This window comes from Oncorhynchus mykiss, chromosome 2 (genome assembly GCF_013265735.2).
Source record: "Oncorhynchus mykiss isolate Arlee chromosome 2, USDA_OmykA_1.1, whole genome shotgun sequence".
Lineage (NCBI taxonomy): Eukaryota > Metazoa > Chordata > Actinopteri > Salmoniformes > Salmonidae > Oncorhynchus > Oncorhynchus mykiss.
The window spans coordinates 36062290-36081439 of NC_048566.1; the positions used below are offsets into that span (position 1 = coordinate 36062290).

Here is a 19150-nt window from a genome sequence, read left to right on the forward strand (position 1 = left end):
GTGTTCTCTCTCTCCCTCTATCCCACCCTCTCTCCCGCCTTCCACACTCTGCCATCTTAAGTGAGCCCCTTCATCTCCTCCCTTTCTCCTCTTTTATTCCCTCATTCTGCTGTTCTCTCGGCAAGTCTCCCTCCAATGACTCACCCCCAGCCAGTCAGTCTCATACATCCTTCTGCTCCGCCTTGCTCCATTCCCTCCATTCCGCCTGCCTCTGTGTCTTATCTCTCCCATCATTTGTCCTTCTCCTCTCCTCTTTTACCTAATCTTCATCATTATAAATCATTCATCATCAATCTTTCATCATTATAACAAGCTGGGTCTGAACCGTCTATACGAATGGGACACAGACTGAAAATCAAACCACTCGGACTAATATCAGATCGCTTCGGGGATGGTTTTACTCTCTGTCCATGTCATTGCACTCAGACTTAATTTCTATCCCAAAATGTTTGACCTCTTTTTACTTGTAGCTTACGTTTTCCCTGGTTGTTTCCTTTTTCCCTTACGAATTCTTCTCCACTCTTTCTTCCCTCGGTTTCCTCTCTCCTTCCGGTGCCTGTCCTTCTCTCCCGGGCCCTTTGCCGCAGGGCCGGGAGCCGTGTACGGGCGAGGCGTGGCCGTCAACGTGGGGGTGAGTGCGGGCGTCGGCTTCTGGCTTTGCCTCTCTGTCTCTCTCCTGATGAAGGTCTAAGAGCTTTTCCTGGAAGTCCCGTCCCGCCTGCGGAAGGAAGAAGGAATTTCTTTAATTACGAACCCATCACTGTGAAACAAAAATGATATGCATTATTCCAGGAGCCATTGACGCATCGCATCTCACACCCACACCAACTCCCCCCTATTCCTCACCCCACTACCTCCCCCCTTGCTACCTATATTGCCACTATCACCATTATTGCCACTATCACCACTTCATGCTGTTTCCAATGAGGGTCACATTGGTGATGTCTATGATGTCTGTGTTTATTAAGAATGATAATTGTGATGATGATGATGATGATGAAAACAGATATTTAACACCAGAATAATACTATTATAAATCTAAATGATGACTGATCTACACTACTGTTGGTCTCATAGACATTTGAAGACTAGGAGTAACAACACTCCTACTTATGGTTGGAACTACTCTATAATAACAATGATTAGTTATTATGATGAGGGTCACGTGACCTTGTTGAAAGCTGTCCGTTGGCCCTGTGACATTTGACCCTATGATCACACAAGTACCGTTCTCTTTTGTTTTTAACCGTGTGGCAGTGTATAGGACGCGGCTGCTACGATTGATGTCAAAACACACATGAAGGGTGGGCGGTGGGGGGTTCTATATAGTCTTTGCCCTTCTAGTGCATCCTTTTGGGATCGCAACCAAGACGAAGCACGTGAGAAGCCCCCCCCCCCTCATCGTTAAGGTGGTGTGTGCTCTGTCTCGTGTGTAAATATAATGCAGTACAGAAGCCATGCCGTTACTAGAGGCAGTCTATCCACATCCAACCCTCCCATTGGCAGTGGCTAATGTGGATCCTAATAAAATATCCTAATAAAATATCCAGCAAAATGACATTACCCATCAGCCTCTATTACAGTTTTCATAACCAGGAAGGGACTGTAGAAATAACAATCGTGTCTCCTGCTTTGAAGGCGTTGACCAGTCATCCTCCTTCCTTGTCGCTTGTTGATAGCATGTACCGGTTAGAGATGTTCCTGTCGTGAAACCTCCCTCCCACTCCCCCTCCTCCCCTGCACTGTGTCCGTTTTACTCTGCAAGGTTAAACTGCTATAACTTTTTTGGTGTTGATAATAATACTGATGATGTTAATAAGTATTTAAATAAATATGAAAAGTAATTCCATGTGAGAAAAAAAAAAGAACACATACTACTCCAGAGCTCATGACGAGCCGTGTGTGCAAAAACACATTTTGTACTTAATCCCTCGGAGAAATCGCACTCGTTGAACTGAACGACAACGACAAAAGACGAAGTTGTCAGGTTTTCAAGTTGTGCTCTTTTTGACAAGGATTTTAAAAACACATGGAAGTTGATCCCGGGGGAGTCTTTTCATCCAAAAGAGTCCACAGTCAATGAAATGTAATATCGTTTGTAAACGTGTCTGTATTAAAACCTTTGTTTTCATGCTGTTAACTGTATAATACATGTTACACATATTACATATATTCAACCAGCTTCCATAGCGTGTCACTCTCCAGACAGACCGCCAATGATTTAAAGCGATGTATGTAAAGCAGCGTCCCTGTAAGTCAGTCAGCCCCTGTATGGCAGGACAGGCACACCAGGAGATAAAGATGTAATTAGCCATTACCTGTGGCTGGATAAGCGACAGGGCCTACACTCTCCCCTTCCCCCGGTGTCCTTCCCGCCAGCCATGGACAGGCCCCATAAATCACGTTCAATCCTGGCCCTGACAGCATCCTCCTCAAGGACACCCTCGTCCCTGTAAAGCAGACGCGGCGTGTCCTCACAAACCACCTCACCTGGGCCCTGATTGAACCCCCCCAGGGTTCAATTATCCAGCCACTTTACCTGCACAGATCAACCACTGTGCTATGAGGCTCGATGACACCCCAACTACCCATCCGCTGTCTCTCTGTCATGTCCTGCTGTGTCTATGTCTATATGCAAACTTCCCCATAGTGAGCCAACCTGAATGGAGAGGTTGGCTCACACTAGCAACTAGCTGACTACCCACAATTCCTGTGACCTTACAGGAATATGCAGCATCCGTATTCAGTATTCTGCAAATAGCTGTCATCTTTTTTTGTTTGATTTAATTTTAACCAGCAACATACCTGCTAACTAAGATATAGGAGAGGCATCCAATCTGGTTAATCTGTGCTATGATAGTGAACGTTGCCCCTAACAATCTATTCAAGAATGGAACTGTTTTAGTAATACTATTGTATGAAGTGTGCTAATATATGAAGAGATGTGAAGCCCTAGCAAGAGTGAATGCCCCCTTTAGCAGGAGGCTAGTCAATGAAAACCTGTTTGTCTCACTGAATATAGTGTGAGACGTGTTCTGTTGATGCCCGTTGCTCTATGCAATGTAGTCAGTCACTGGTATGTCTGAAGGGCAACAGACAGACCCACTTGTGTTCATCTTGTTTTGCTCAGACTCACAGGACATTGATTGGTATCGATTTTCAAGCACAAGAGCAGGTTGTTTTGGTCAGTGATTCTGTTTTTCCTTCTTTGTCGTTTTCTCTCACTCACGCTGTCTTTCTGTCTGTCTTCTCTCTTTCACATATTCTGTCTCATGTCAGCACCCAGCTCAATTTTATCAGTGGAATAAACTTCTGTATGTACATACTCTGTCCTTGAAGAAAAAACAAAAAGAAAATAACAAAAAAAAAATAAGGAAAAACATACTGTCATGTTTCTCAATGTGGGTTTGAAAAAAAGCATGTAAATGTTCGTTTTGGGGGGACTTTGAAAGAAAAAAAAAAGCTGTATCTTGTGTTTGGGCTTTAGGCTGGGGGAAAGGCTGGGAGATGTGCTTTTAAGTTCATGCAATGGAGGGCGATATGTATGGTGGGCATTTGTAATAACCCCAAATGAGTTTGAGTGTCTCCGTGAGTTAAATGTGAAAGTTAATCAGACTCTGTGTGGTTGCTGAGGACTGGAAATGGGAAAAGGAAGGATGCAGTAAATGCACTTCCGTGATGGACAGTGGGAAGAAGCCCAGACTGGTACAGACAAAGCTCTGAGGCAGAGGGAGATGGGATGACTCTGACCAGACAGTGAACTCTCCATAGGGGAGAACGAGAAAAGACAGGGAAGACACTTGATAGGATAGCAGCTCAGATAGCATTCCTAAAATGACCGCTGTGTCGTCCCTCCTGATCTGCTAGCTTATCAAGCGAGCGCTTTACACTTTAATGAGATGGTGTGGTGTCATGTAGCTTGACCTGTAATTACAGCACAGAGACATACTGTATGATTCCAATGGTCGTAAGTGGTGCATTCACATGTGGTTGATCACCCCCAACAATTGGGGGGGGGGGATGCTAATTCTACGGGCACCACTCGAGCATTGCTAAGCAGCACTTTTTGGCTTAGGTTGATGTACATAATATAAACGAACTTGCTTCATTTATATATTAGATTATTTAAATGTTTTGAAGAAAATTATAACCATATTTGGGTGGTGTGTTTTTTTTTATTTATGAGTGACAAGTCTGGTAGTATATGAAAATACAGTGGTAGAGTAGCAGTAGAAGCTAGATAACTATACACCCAGTCACCGTTTGAATGTACTCGTTTTTGTGTTAGATCCTGAAACGCTATAACCACTATATTCCCACATCGAACACTTCCTCAACACACTTTCAGTTCCAAATGCAATGGTTAATCGATACATTGGACTGGATCGCATGAAATAGAGCAATTTCTCCCCAGAGTCACTTTACAAGGGCCCAAAGACAGAATTGTCAAGTGTCTATAGTAAGGCCTTAGAATAAAGAGCATAATTTATCATGCCTTGATACAAGACACCCCTAATTGCACATTGATTTTCTCCCCATCTCCGAAACAATTTGGCCGAGCTATATTGTCAACTAAGGTAACTATGTGTTTAGAGAACATACAATGAAGAATGAGTCATTCGTCTTACTTTCATGTCAGTTGAAAGAGTAGCTAGTCAAGGCGCATTTTGTTCTTTCTGATAATGAGATGTCTAACAATTGTCTGTATAATGGCACCTTCTAGTACATTATATTTTATTACTGTACTCAATTAAATGATTGATACCAAATGTTAATTTTGGAAATGTCAGTACCTATCGATACTGTGTATCTAGAGGCTTATGTCTGACAAACACAGCCGACTCTTTAGTAGGAGTCTAGAACGATAGGATGTACAATAGAACAAGACGAGATAAAGGGGAATAGAACCGTAGCCATGATAGTATTTGGTCAATATTCAACTAACATGATAAATTATCAGAAATATGTCAGATTTTCAGTACCGGTACTATGTATCGGTTATACACAAGAAGATATGTCTTATTGAGGGACAGACTCATTGATATATAAATGATTTCCTTAGTACCGGCCAGGTCTCTCCAGCTTTTGTCCTTCACACAATAGCCCACTAGTTAGATAACAATGTGTTATCCTAATGATCTATAGTTCACCAGCTATTCTAAAGGCCTGTTCAATTCTTATGAGCAGAGTCAACGTTGCGAGTGTATTTAAGCTCCAGTAGATTTCCATTAGCTGTACTAATGAGTGCATCGATACACAACATGCTGGACTGAGGTGAGCTACATGATGGAAATAGGTCATTATTAGATAAACATGCTGACTAAATGTTGCCAAGCAGAGGAAGTGATATTTGCCTTGACTCACTGAGGGCTAAGCTTGGAAGTTGAATGAGGTAGCTAGGTTATATAGTAAGTTGGTAGTAGTTGAATTGATAGACACACAAGGACAGAATTGATTGAGCAAAAAGATACATTTATGTAGATAGGTGGATATTTTGTTAGTTTATCATTTCTATTCTGAATTCTAATTAGGATATATTATTATTAATGTAAAACATTGACAGTATTTGTTTGTGTGGATAGTGGGTTAAAGTAATACTTGTGAGCCGCATAGGCAAGAGCTGCAGTCACTTACTCCCACCTCCATCCACACAGACAGGCCGGCACTACAGCTGGTTGCTTGTCAACCACCCTCTCCTCACTAAGAATGTAGCTAGTGGATAATTAACAGTGTACCAGTGTTGGTCCATCCACAGCTGGAATAACAGAGAGTCTGCACACTACCAGGCAACAATGGAGGCGCCCACCAGCCGGCCTCCTTAGTCATGGGGTGGCAGGTAGCCTAGTGGTTAGAGTGTTGGACTAGTAACCAAAAGGTTGCAAGATTGAATCCCTCAGCTGACAAGGTAAAAATATGTTGTTCTGCCCCTGAACAAGGCAGTTAACCCATTGTTCCTAGGCCATCATTGAAAATAAAATGTGTTCTTAACTGACTTGCCTAGTTAAATAAAGGTAATAAATAAATAAATTAGAAGCCTGCCTAACATCTCCAATGCTGAGTGCCCCATTACTTGGCCTTTGTGAGTCACCAGCACAAACCTGCCACTTGGCCAGTCAATCAGCTGGGTAAATATTGGTTGCCGTGGCGAAAACTGACAATGGAACTATATTTCTTTCTTGTCGAATGACAGCATCAAGTGATGTTCTGGCGTGTGTTCATATGATAAAATGGGAGAGAACCTGTACGGTGTGATTAAGTCGCAAACTGTCTGAGACTGTCCTATTAATGTGAGATGTATAGATTTGAATTTATGACACAATATACGATTGGGTTGTCATGACACTGTTGTTTCACCAGAGCAATTTTGAAACTTCTGGGGAAAAAATGACAATCAGGTAATAACAATGCACAAAGACAAATGTCATTTTTATCAGTGCGAGAACTAATAACAAATATTAGGGTGTCTTAGGTGTCCAATGCAATCCAGTGGATGAGTCTACTCTAGAATGCTTGGTTAGTGTTTGCAGACATCTTATGGAGATGTCATGCCCATCTCTCTCTCTCTCGTTGCCCCTCTGGCCCACGTCCTTCTCCATCTCCTTTCCCTCTCTGTGGAGAAAACCTGGCACCTGTGCCCCCCCCCCCCCCCTCTATGCCAATCCCGCTGCCTGCTGCCTTGCCACCTCTCTGTAGGCCAGGTTCCCACCCTGGTAAATCTGTGTTATTGATTTGTGAGTGTGTGTGTCCGTGTGTGTGTGTGTGTGTGGATTATCTGACCTTGACATGGCAGGCATGTTGGTTTCAATCTACCCCTGGACCTCAACATTATTATTTCTGTCTGTGTTGACTTTTCAAGATTGCATCGATATAACATACTGAACAAAGCAAAGGAACACGAGCAGCATCGTCTTCCATCTTGACATATTTTCTGTGCGGTGAAGCGATGTTGATTAGGATGACTCTTTTGGTTCATTTGATCTCCGTTCTGTCTCTGTTTCTGTCATATCTATGTGAGTGGACTGTTTTTTCTCTCCAAATCTATAGAAGTGGAGTTTAAAAAAAAGAAAATAAAATATATCAGAGGGAGAAAAAAAATAAACAAATAATGTTGTTTTTAACAGAACTCTGTGTGAGTGGTTGATTGTTGTCGTTGTTTAAACTTTTCACCTGATGCTTGATGTCAAGTTGTACATTGTTTTTTTTGAATAGGAGTAAATCAAGAGGATATCTAAATGCAGAGGAAAACAGACAGCTGAAAATATAATACCTTAGTACATAATCAATATGACCTTAAAGTTCCATTAGATTGCTGTAAATTATTTACACACTTTCAACGGGAGTAAAGATCACTGAGAGATGGATGGAAGCGGCATGTCAGAAACAGTTGCCAAATGTTATGCTAATGTTTCTGTTGAGGTGCACAGAGTAGGTCAGTCCCCACTTCTCTTGTTTATGATAATGTAGAACATATTTAATCCAGTGAAAGGGGCTATAAGAGGGTTAGGCTGTTTGTTTCCATTTCAGTCAAACTGCTTCTGGCTGTGAGTGGTACGGGTTTGGGGGTCAACTTTTGGGTGAGGTCAAAAATGTGGTTAATACTAGGTGGACAGCGGAGTCAAAGTAACTCGGAGCGTATTTTTTTAACTATTTACCTAAACATTGATGACGATGAGTCGCACCCCTCATATCCGAAAGTATCCAAAACACGCAGTATGACACACTGCACTATGCATCAGAATAGATGTAAACCATACAACAACTGCTCTTCTTACAAAAACGTTCAGAATAAAAAATAAAATAAACTTTTTGTACATGAAACTAATTCCAGCTTTAATGATGGTTTGCTAGTACTTTTCAAAGTAAACAAATTCATTTTAAATGAGATAGAATCTCAAACATTGACATTGTATTCTTCACACAGTAACCACTTTGTTGGTAAGTAATTAGCTAGCTGACATTCTGTCCAATGAGCACCTTATCATTGTGAAATAGACTGATGGTTTTGGCGTTGTTTGTGACTGTAGACTGCCTTTTGCTTACCGTTGCAGACATCAAGAGCGAGGCCTATTTGTCTGTAAGACATAGACTCGTGTCGTCTCTGACGTAACAGGCGCTGAGAATTTGTCTTGTTTTGGAGCGTGGCCTATTAATGGAACATTGGAACAATAATGAAGCGACAAAAAAAAAAAACAAGCTGACATCTCATTGTCTTCGGAGGGAGGCTTGACATTCAAAGACACTGTTTGAGCAGTCCTTTCACCACTGGAGTTTGTAATGAGAAACAAACGCATGACAAATAACCTGGACCTGTGTGTGCTTCTGTCGATAGCAGGCCCAATACCAGGTTAGTGTCTTCCAATCATACTAGGCTGCAAATAATCTCACAAATACATGTTTTATGTTTATGATGTTTCAGCATATTCAGTGTCATAATTCATACTTATTATACAATATCCCTGAGCATATTACAGAGTATATAGATTTACCTAATTGCATAAATTCTGCCTTTCTGTTTTGACTTCCATTCTTGCAATAACAAGACTCCTGTTGACAACACTAATGATCTAATTACTTTCAGAAGTCTATAGAGTCATGAGTTGTTTGTTTGTCGAGATAAGAGGACTAAATCTGATTAGTCAGGGAGAAAGTCACTCCAACTCTCTCATTTTGACTTTAATAAAATACTGTGATCATCTCCAAATACACCTCAACATCATGGGCAAGCTTTGGGGCAAATGCCTTTGAACTGAAGGTCTTGGTGTTTTTGTTTTGTTTTGTTACCTTGATAAGGAAGCATTCACTGGCTGCGCCCTCACTCAGCCCCGTTATGGATGGTAACGGCAGAGAGGTTAAACGTGAGAGCGAGGGGACAGCACAAAGCTCATTGTCCTGGGTAAGACAGAAACACATTTGCCTGGTCCCAAATCTGTTTGTGCTATCTTGACAACTCATATGGCCGTTGCTTGGCATGATAATGACCATAGGATTAAGCATTAAAGGCTAAGAACTAGCTCTGATAAGAAATGAACACATCTGCCTTTATTCTTGGAATGTCTTATTGTAACTCATTAGAGTTTCTCATAATTTTTGATGTCTTTGTTGGTATTGCTGTTGTTGTTGTCATTGTTGTAATTGTCTCTCATTTGTATCCTTTGAGAATTTGTTTGAACCCAAACAGTTAGCAGGGAGGCAATTCAATTTAAACTAGTGGGCTATGCATCACCATAAAGAAGCCTAACCAAGCTCAAATCTATAAAAATTCTAGCCACATGGAAATTTCCTTTCAGTTCATCTTTTTGCCTGAGTGGTTTCGTGACAGATCCAGATATAATCACCCCGGCACAATGCATTGTGGATTCTATTGATCTTTGCAGGGAATTGAAACTCACCACAGAACAAGGCAAAGAGGGATCGTGAAATGATTATGTGCAAACCCCTCGTGCGAAAGAGAAGGTTCCTCCCAGGGTTTCTCCAGTGGGGTGCACGTTACAAAGTCCTGCACCATTTACAGAACCATGAGTCTGTTGTTTGGCCACAACTGCATTACCAACATGGCCTGAATATGTCGTAGTAGTTATACTGTATGTCATATTTCACTATGGTTAAATGTCAACAATCTGACATATTTCTAACGAGCGGCAGGTAGCCTAGTGGTTAAGAGCATTGGACCAGTAACTGAAAGGTTGCCGGTTTGAATCCCTGAGCCAACGAAAAAATATACTGTTGTGCCCTTGAGCAAAGCACTTAATCCTAATTTCTCCTGTAAATCGCTCTGGATAAGAGTGTCTGCTAAATTACTAAAATGGAAATGTCATGAGATACATGGTATTGCATCTCCTCCTGCCCCTACTAGCACCCCCCTCTGTGCCCCAACTCCTCCTCCAGGTACCCCTCACACCCCCAGACGGACCAGTGGGTTCTCCTCTGTATCACTAGTGGGTTCCACCCACACCACCTCACCCTAACCTGGACACACCAGAGTGGGGAAGATAGCCCCTACCACTTTGTTGGCAGCAACTGCACCCTTCACCCTGCCTACCCTCACACCAACCAATCGCACAGCCTGATTCCAAAGATCTCAACTCCTAATTGGATGGGAGTTGAGTTTACTGTTTACAGGTGACGGACAGCTCCAGAAATGAAGTGTACGTAATCAGTGTGCTGTCCCTCCCCCCGCGGGGGTCTGTGGATGCTGGGATCTCCTACACCTGTAGTGTGCAGGATCACCCTGCACTGGACTGACCCCTGTCTGCCTCCTTCTCCTGGGGTGAGCTTTAGTTAACACTACCGTATATTTCACTAGACTAGTTCTCATATGGCTCAAATATCTAGTCTCAGCCAACAGCTTGCATGGCATACCTGAGTGAAATCAAGGTTTTCCTTATCAACTTTTATACATGTGTGCTTCCACTACACACAGATTCAGTCAATCATGGGCCTTCAACGACTGTAAATTGAATTCACCCTCAGGTCTGTCCTCATTGTGTGAGGTCCATAACTGTATAACTTTGCATTGCCTTTTTGTCTACGCTCACAGACGCAGCCCCCGATGAGGTGATTGGATGCTTGAATATCCTTAAGATCTGTGTCTTCTGTGGAGTGACTGTGGTGTTTTCCATTGCAGGTAATTACTGTATGGTCGCACTCACATGATCCCACAAGGATCATGGGAAATGGAGTCGTGTAAATAATTGTGTGGTCCATGTCTTGAGCATCAGTCAATTGGGTTGTTTTAGATATCGTCTTTTTCTCCGCAGCACTGACAAGTGTGGGAAAAAAAACAACTTGTGTCCTATGTACGGTAAGTACATGCACACACACACACACAAGCATGCATACACACATTCTGTTTTACAGCTCTATCTGTTTAGCTATCCAACATTGTGAGAAAAAGTCCAAGAGCATCTGATTTTCTGTAATTAATAGGCTACCCACAACAGCCTCTATACAGATGTTTACTGCATGATACATTTCCTGATCAAATGGCACACTTTTTATGTCAGAGAGTATGCTGGGTTTTTACTGAGGGACTTTTTTTTGAGGGGGGACCAGTAGTTTTGTCTATACTGTAAGCACATGCCTCAGCACGGTTTTAAAACGAACTCTACACTCTCTCACTTGTCCTCCTTAATGTATATTCTACCCAGCTCACACAGTCTGTAGCATCCCCAAATCATGATACAACACTGATGCTATGTGAAGCTTTAGGTCTATGTTGCGTGTCGAACGGAAGCCATTTTGCAATCGTGTCAAGGGCTACTGTGCTGCTGAATGCTTTTATTAGTCATATTGTACTCTAGTGTCAAAATGAATGTCTCATGGATGGTGTGGCTGTCAAATAGATATATGCAATAATCAACTCAACCTCTGTTGGAGCGTAATCCCTGAATAACCGGATTAAATAAAGTCAAGGCACTTCCTGGCGTGAAAGTATTGAATCTATGGGTTTATGTTGGTGGTGTGGGCTTTCCTTGCTCGTGTTACAGGTACTGTACAGCAGCTGGCTGTATAGTATACATGCACCACCCCATGATACCTTATCAGTGACTATAGTCTCTGTGTAAATATTTGAGAGGCTCATCAATTATCATAAGTTACACGGTATTGGGAAGTATGTCTGAAGGGATGGCCGTCATATTGTACATGTTATGACTCCAAAACAGTAGCAAGAACCAGGGTTCCACAACAACCTGATTAGGAAAAATAGGATAATGATACTGTACAATACTAACCTCTGACCAAGCATGCCATTGCCAAACGTTTTGCTTGTAATTGTGTAACCTGCTGTTCAACTATTATAGTATTTTTGTTCCTGTAATTCACGAAATGAACATGCTTTTATTTCAACATCAATATTTTTATTTGGTCCCAGAATCAAACAATGAAGGTCCCAGATGTTAGAGGTGTATACAACATGGGACAGTGAGTCCACATTCATTTTACAAAGCCAATAGTAGTAATCTATGGACACAATGAATCACAAGTACACACAAAATCCCTCACTTACGCATGTGTGCTCATGCATGCACAAGAAAACACACACAAAAAAACACACACACACACACCAACTCTGCTCAGTGCTCAGATTCAATTGAATAGCTAGCACACACAGTGCATACTGTATCATCGTTCCTTTTCAACCATATGCGATACTACTGTGACACTTGTTTGAGATGCTTATCTCTCAGTGCTGAGAGATGTTGTTCTGATGATGTGTCAGATGTTAGAGCTGATGTTCTCTACAGTTGACATCACCATAAACTGCTCCTAGTTGTGTAAATGGGCTTCACCCTTGTGAAATACAATTTTCAACAATGTTGAAATAAACACTTCACCTGCTAATCAATTATACTTTTCTGTTCTGTTTTACAATCTTATCAGGCAACCCTATACAACAAATATACTTTCAAATGTATTTCATGTCACAGTAGGTGTGTACTTATAATACATAATTGGCAATGACTGCACTTGATTCCAGCTATCTGCAGCAAGGCAGTAACTCCCTATTGTGAGCCCTTGTTTTGTGTCTCTCAGGAGGAAGGCAGGCTCCGTATCTCCCATATCCTGTCTCTAATCTAAGTAGGAAGTTTGCCCGCCAATGATCAAACAGAGACGCGTATACAGTAAATGACAGTCTCTCCCGTCTCACATGTAAAAAAACATAAACATCAGAGCACTCATATCTTGCCTCTAGGCATGGAGAGCACAACATCTCATTTCAGTTAATACAGGCCCTATTCAATTAGCTTCAGATAGCATTCATCTCTGCTTGTTTGGGTCCCTTATCTATCGGAGGCTCGCTCATTCCCTTCCAAGGGGACCAGTGAATGTGACACTTGGCCAGCTTGATTCTGGCCCCCTGCAGCATACTCCCTAGGGTCCCTCTGACGGCCGAGGAGGAGAAGTAGAAGATAAAGGGGTCCAGGCAGGCGTTGAAGGTGCTGCAGAGCAAGGCCATGTCCCTCCAGTCAGGGTTCTTCCTGGTTATAAAGCCCACAATGTGGGAGACGTTGTAGGGGCCGAAGCAGAAGGCAAACACCAGCAGTGTCCCCAGAGCCAGGCCGATAGCACGGAGGCGTCTGCGACGCCCAATGTGGGGCAGGCCGGAGAGGATACGGATAAAGTTGATGTAGCAGAAGCTGCAGATGAGGAAAGGTACACAGAATAGAACCAGGCAGAGCTCCAGACGCACAGGCAGGAGGATCGCCAGTTGCTTCTTGCTGAAGTCCTCATAGCACACATTCCTGGAAGACACAATGTTGTCGCTGTCACTAATGAGCACGTTGGAGACGTTGGAGAATTCGTAGATGTTGGAAGAGTTGGTTGTGGAACTGAGGGAGTCTTGCGGTGGGTTGTAGTAGGGCATGATGACGACAATGCTCAGGTGGAGGATGGAGAAGACCCAGATAAATACACTGGCCACCACGGCATACAAGGGCCGGCGCTTCAGCGAGTGCTGGATGGGGAAGGCCACGCCCAGGTAGCGCTCCACACTGACCGCTGTCAGGAATAAGGTGCTAACGTAGATGGTCATGTAGAAGAAGAAGCCAGATAAAGGACAGAGGATGTAGGGTAGACTCCAGGTCATATCGTCCGTTACTTCCTGCATCTTGAAGGGCAGGAAGAGCAGGAAGAGGAGGTCCGAGATGGTCAGGTTGAGGAGCAGGATGTCGATGGGTGTAGGTTTTTGCCTTACCTTCTTGCTGAAGGTGTAGAAGGCCACAGCATTGGCCGGGAGGCCCGTCAAAAAGGTAACAAGGTAGACGGACAGACACAGCGCAGTGTGGCACTCCTGCATGGTGGCCTTGGAGGTGGGTACAGTCACTGGAAGGCACAGGGAGCAAGATCTGTCACATCATCTCAGTGCAGTCTGGGGGGATGAAAACGTTGCAGTGCAAAGGGCTTGATCTGTCAGACAGTCTGAGGCTTCAGAGGTGAAGGCTGCTTATTGGGTCAACAGCCTGGAACAAACCAGGTTAGACAGCGTGGTTTTCCTGTCCCTGACAATAAAACCAACTCATCGTCTCTTCATGGGCTCCAAGACTCTGATGGCAAGAGAGGATAGAAAGAGATTACCACACGGCACAATACGGTTTATGCCTTTTGTTACTCACTACTCATCCCTTTTAAGTATGCCAAGTGGAGGGTGTAATTGAAGCAACATCCATGTGCTCAATAATCACAATACAATACTAGCAGATTAAATAGGGTTCAGATTAACCTCTCTTGGGTAGGGGGCAGTATTTTGAATATTGGATGAATGAGGTGCCCAATGTAAACTGCCTGTTACTCAGGCCCAGAAGCTAGGATATGCAGTAGTATTGGATAGAAAACACTCTAAAGTTTCCAAAACTATTAAAATAATGTCTGTGAGTATAACAGAACTGATATGGCAGGCGAAAACCTGAGGAAAATCCATCCAGGAAGTGAGATATTTTTGATGTGGGTACTTTTCTATTGAATGCCTATACAGTATCTGTTGGGTTAGGACATATATTTCAGTTCCTATGGCTTCCACTAGATGTCAACAGTCTTCAGACATTGTTTCAGGCTTGTATTCTGAAGAACGAGGAAGAATGAGACCTTTCTTTGTAGAAAGAAGCAGGGCTGGTTTGCGCCGATTGTGCGCCGTTCGTTGTTTTTCCTTTCTATTGAAGACGCTATTGCCCGGTTGAAATATTATCAATTATTTAGACAATAGACAATCTGAGGATTAATTATAAACATTGTTTGACATATTTCGACAAACTTTACCGGTACTATTAGGATGTTTTCTTCTGCATGGCGTGACCGCCTTTGAGTCAGTGGATTACTGAACAAAACGCACTAACAAAATGAGTTTTTGGGACATAAAGAGGGACTTTATCGAACAAAACAAACATTTATTGTGTAACATGGACTCTTGTGACTGCAACCATATGAAGAAAAAATTAATCAGGTAAGTGATTAATTTTATAGCTATTTCTGACTTTTGAAATTCCTTTACTTGGTTGTAAAATGTTTGTATGCTTTTGCAAGCGGGGCGCTGTCCTCAGAGAATCGCATGGTATGCTTTTGCCGTAAAGCCTTTTTGAAATCTGACACAGCAGCTGGATTAACAAGAAGTTCATCTTTAAGCCGATGTTTAACACTTGTATTTTTATGAATGCTTCATTGGACTATTTCTGTATTTTGAATTTGGCGCTCTGCAATTTCACCGGATGTTGAGCAGGTGGGAAGCTACCGTCCCACCTGCCCATAAAAAGTTTTAATGTGAATTTCATGCAAAATAACTACAATAAAACCAAACACTCAGAGAGACAATATGGTCAGTATCTGTTGGGAACTTACTGTATACCTTTAGATTTGATGGGTATCTGGGTTTTGTTTAATGTGATGACTCAGGATGTGTGTCTGGCACATGGTTCTGTATACAAACAGTCTCAACACGACATTATTGCTTCCTGTGTCGTAGTTATAATATTGTCTTATCATTGGATGGACACCTGTACTTCTTATACACACAAACACAGAACAGCTTGTAAATATATTGGCGTGTACGTCCACAAAGGGGTAATGCATGGTCTTAGCTGCTACCATTCTTTATCCTTGTTAGTACAACAGTGTTTTAATTTCCTGTTCTTAAACATCTCCAATAGGTCAACAATGGATGAAACCATCTCTGACATCATCAAAGGGAAGTCCTAAACACAACACTCACAATTAAGAAAGAGCTATAACTCATTCTGCCACAACCAAGTAGCCCTTACTATAGTCTTGTTCACCAGCCTTGTGCCGAGAGGCTGTCGCTACTCAGGTCAAGCATTCGAGAGAGTTATCATAGCGTGTCTGCACTGAACTGAAATTGTATTATCTTACCCTCTATGTACTTCCAGCATCATATAAAGGACAGTGTAATAAGGCATATACTGTAGGTAAGGCATGAGCGTAGGAGACAATTAAACCAACATTACCTCCTTGTATGGACCAACGACTAGCTAATTTACTGTACGTATGGGAAATTCCTCACTGACACTTTTACTGGCAGATATGACGACAGTGGAGGATTGCCAGCAAGTCCAATCAACTCACTGACCTCTTTACCAACTCTTCACGTTGTTTTGTACATTTTCTACCATAGATAGCTACAGTATTCCATTCCACTGTGACCGGGACTGACCGCCAGAACACCAACGGCCTCTTGCACGGACTCTCTGCAGCTCACCACACATGCTTACACACGTAAGCTCAAACTCACACACATGCAGTACTATTCAAGGGTTTTTCTATATTTGTACTATTTAATCCATTGTAGATTAGTAGTGACAACATCAAAACTACGAAATAACACATATGGAATCATGTAGTAAGCAAAAAAAAGTGTTAAAATCAAAATATATTTCATATTTGAGATTCTTCAAAGTAGCCAACCTTTGCCTTAATGACAGCTTGGTACACTCTTGGCATGCGCTCAACCAGCTTTATGAGGTAGTCACCTGAAATGCTTTTCCAGCAGCCTTGAAGGAGTTCCCATGTATGCTGAGCACTTGTTGGCTGCTTTTCCTTAACTCTGCAGTCCAACTCATCCCAAATCATCTCAATTGGGTTGAGGTAGGGTGATTGTGGTCAGGTCATCTGATGCAGCACTCTATCACTCTCCTTCTTGGTTAAATAGCCCTTACACAGCCTGGAGGGTCATTGTTCTGTTGAAAAACATATGGTAGTCCCACTAAGCGCAAACCAGATGGGATGGCTTATCGGTGCAGAATGATGTGGTAGCCATGCTGGTTAAGTGTGCCTTGAATCACATCATAACACCACCTCCTCCATGCTCCATACGGTGGGAACCATGCGGAGATCATCCGTTCACCTACTCTGCGTCTCACAAAGACACGGCGGTTGGAACCAAAAATCTCAAATTTGGACACATCAGACCAAAGGACAGATTTCCACCGGTCTAATGTCCATTGCTCATGTTTTTTGGCACAAGCAAGTCTCTTCTTATTGGTGTCCTTTAGTAGTGGTTTCTTTGCAGCAATTAGACCATGAAGGCCTGATTCACTCAGTCTCCTCTGAAAAGTTGAGATGTGTCTGTTATTTGAACTCTGTGAAGCTTTTATTTGGGTTGCGATTTCTGAGGCTGGTAACTGCAACAAACTTATCCTCTGCAGCAGAGGTAACTCTTGGTTTTCCTTTCCTGTGGCGGTCCTCATGAGAGCCAGTTTAATCATAGTGCTTGATGGTTTTTGCGACTGTACTTGAAGAAACTTTCAAAGTTCTTGACATTTTTCGCATCGATTGTCCTTCATATCTTAAAGAAATGGACTGTTATTTCTCTTTGCTTATTTGAGCTGTTCTTGACATAATATGGACTTGTTCTTTTACCAAATAGGGCTACCTTCTGTATACCAACACTACCTTGTCACAGCGCAACTGATTGGCTCCTACGCATTAAGGAAAGAAATTCAACAAATACACTTTTAACAAGGCACACCTATTAATTGAAATGCATTCCAGGTGATTACTTCATGAAGCTGGTTGAGAGAATGCCAAGAGTGTGCGAAGCTGTCATCAGGTGGCTACTTTGAAGAGTCTGAAATCATTTGTTTTTTGGTCACTACATGATTCCATGTGTGTTATTTCATAGTTTTGATGTCTTCACTATTATTCTACAATGTAGAAAATATAAAAAATCTAATGAAACCCTTGAATGAGTAGGTGTGGTCAAACTTTTGAATGGTACTGTACATAGTCGTGGGAAGTAGGGGTGCTGAGGGTGCCCCCTGAAAATCGGAATTACATTTTTTTTATAATCTTTTTAAATATTTAAAATCTCAGCACCCTCACCCCCAAACTACTTTCCACGGCCACACACACACACACACACACACACACACACTCCATGACTGCTGCTACTGGAATACTATTTATTATTACTGCACAATGTCTATTTATTATTAACATTGCGTATCTATTGCACAATTTCCCAGTCTTGTAAATATCCGACTTCAATTTGTGAGTGCCTTCTGTATTATATTTTTGCTAAAATAAAAAATGTTGTTGTTGTTTTTATTTGTACTACTCTTTGTATTCACTTACTTGTTTTTTCTATTGATGTTGCATTGTCGAGAGGTGAGCCTACAAGTAAGCATTTCATTCACTGTGTACTCCACGTAGGCTTACAATATATCATGTGTACATGACGAAAAAACTAACTTGACTAGAATTTTTTTGTAGATACTTTTTGAAGTAGCCAAAATAGAGATAGAGTATTAAAGCTTACATTATTCCACCGTGGATATCCTGCCAGGTCTGACAATTGAGTCTGGATCTTCTTTACTTCATTCCTCCCTCTGTAGCTCCGACCGCCTATCGACTACAGCCAGCCACGCTGTTTACAGCCGAATCTAAACATCCAACGCAGTTAATGGCAAATTATTATTAGATAAACACCACTGATATCTATCACCAGCGCACTCCAAACATGGTTTCCGTAGTAACACTGTCCTGCGATAGAAGCTGGATGGTCTTAGGGCTTTGAGGAACCAGCCTGTCTGCTCTATTGCTTAATAGATGTAGACTGTTATCTGGCAGCTTGAATTGAGAGAAAGAGAGGAGGAGGGAGAAAACACTGCATGAGGAAGAAAAGTGACTCACGTCGATTATAAGCCGCCTATAACTGCTCCTCCCTCGCTACCATACCAGTTTGACTAATTTAACATTGACTGTGGGGGGGAAGAGTTCATTCTTTCATTCTGTAGGCTAACTGCAGTGGGAAATCCCGCAACAGAATACCCACTCATACTAGCAAATGTGGTCAAAATATTTATTTAGTTGTCCTACTTGTGTATCATAATTGTCAGTGTGATTGGTGGTGGGAAATTTTAAATTCAGGCTGTAATAACAAAATGTGGAATAAGTCCAGGTGTATGAATACTTTCTGGGGGCATTGTATCTTTACTTTAGATATTCAGAGGCAATCATTAAGTAGGGAAAAGCATGTGGTAAAATAATAAATATATTCATTTTGATATACAGTGAACTCAAAAAGTATTGGGACGTTGACATCTTTCTTTGTTTGGGGGGATGGATTTGAAATGATATAATGACTATGAGGTTAAAGTGCAGATTGTCATCTTTCATTTTAGGGTGTTTTCATTCATATCGGGTA

At 42.0% G+C, this 19150-nt stretch overlaps 2 protein-coding genes across 2 annotated transcripts in view; one reads left to right on the plus strand and one right to left on the minus strand.

Moving 5' to 3' along the window:
* The window catches only part of iglon5 (IgLON family member 5), a 140513-nt gene extending 133390 nt beyond the window's left edge, over window positions 1-7123 (plus strand). Inside the window, exon 8 of the mRNA XM_036947247.1 lies at window positions 588-7123. Coding sequence (XP_036803142.1) covers window positions 588-691 — 104 coding nt within the window. The 3' untranslated portion in view covers window positions 692-7123. The remainder of the gene's footprint in view (window positions 1-587) is intronic.
* Window positions 7124-11849: 4726 nt separating this feature from the next.
* LOC110488718 (free fatty acid receptor 2) lies at window positions 11850-18593 on the minus strand. Its single transcript, XM_021561043.2, has 2 exons — window positions 18263-18593; window positions 11850-14045 (listed from the first exon to the last, which is right to left on the minus strand). Exon 2 carries the CDS (start codon window positions 13796-13798, stop codon window positions 12749-12751), a length of 1050 nt encoding a protein of 349 aa, XP_021416718.2. The 5' UTR covers window positions 13799-14045; window positions 18263-18593; the 3' UTR covers window positions 11850-12748.
* Window positions 18594-19150: the final 557 nt, after the last annotated feature.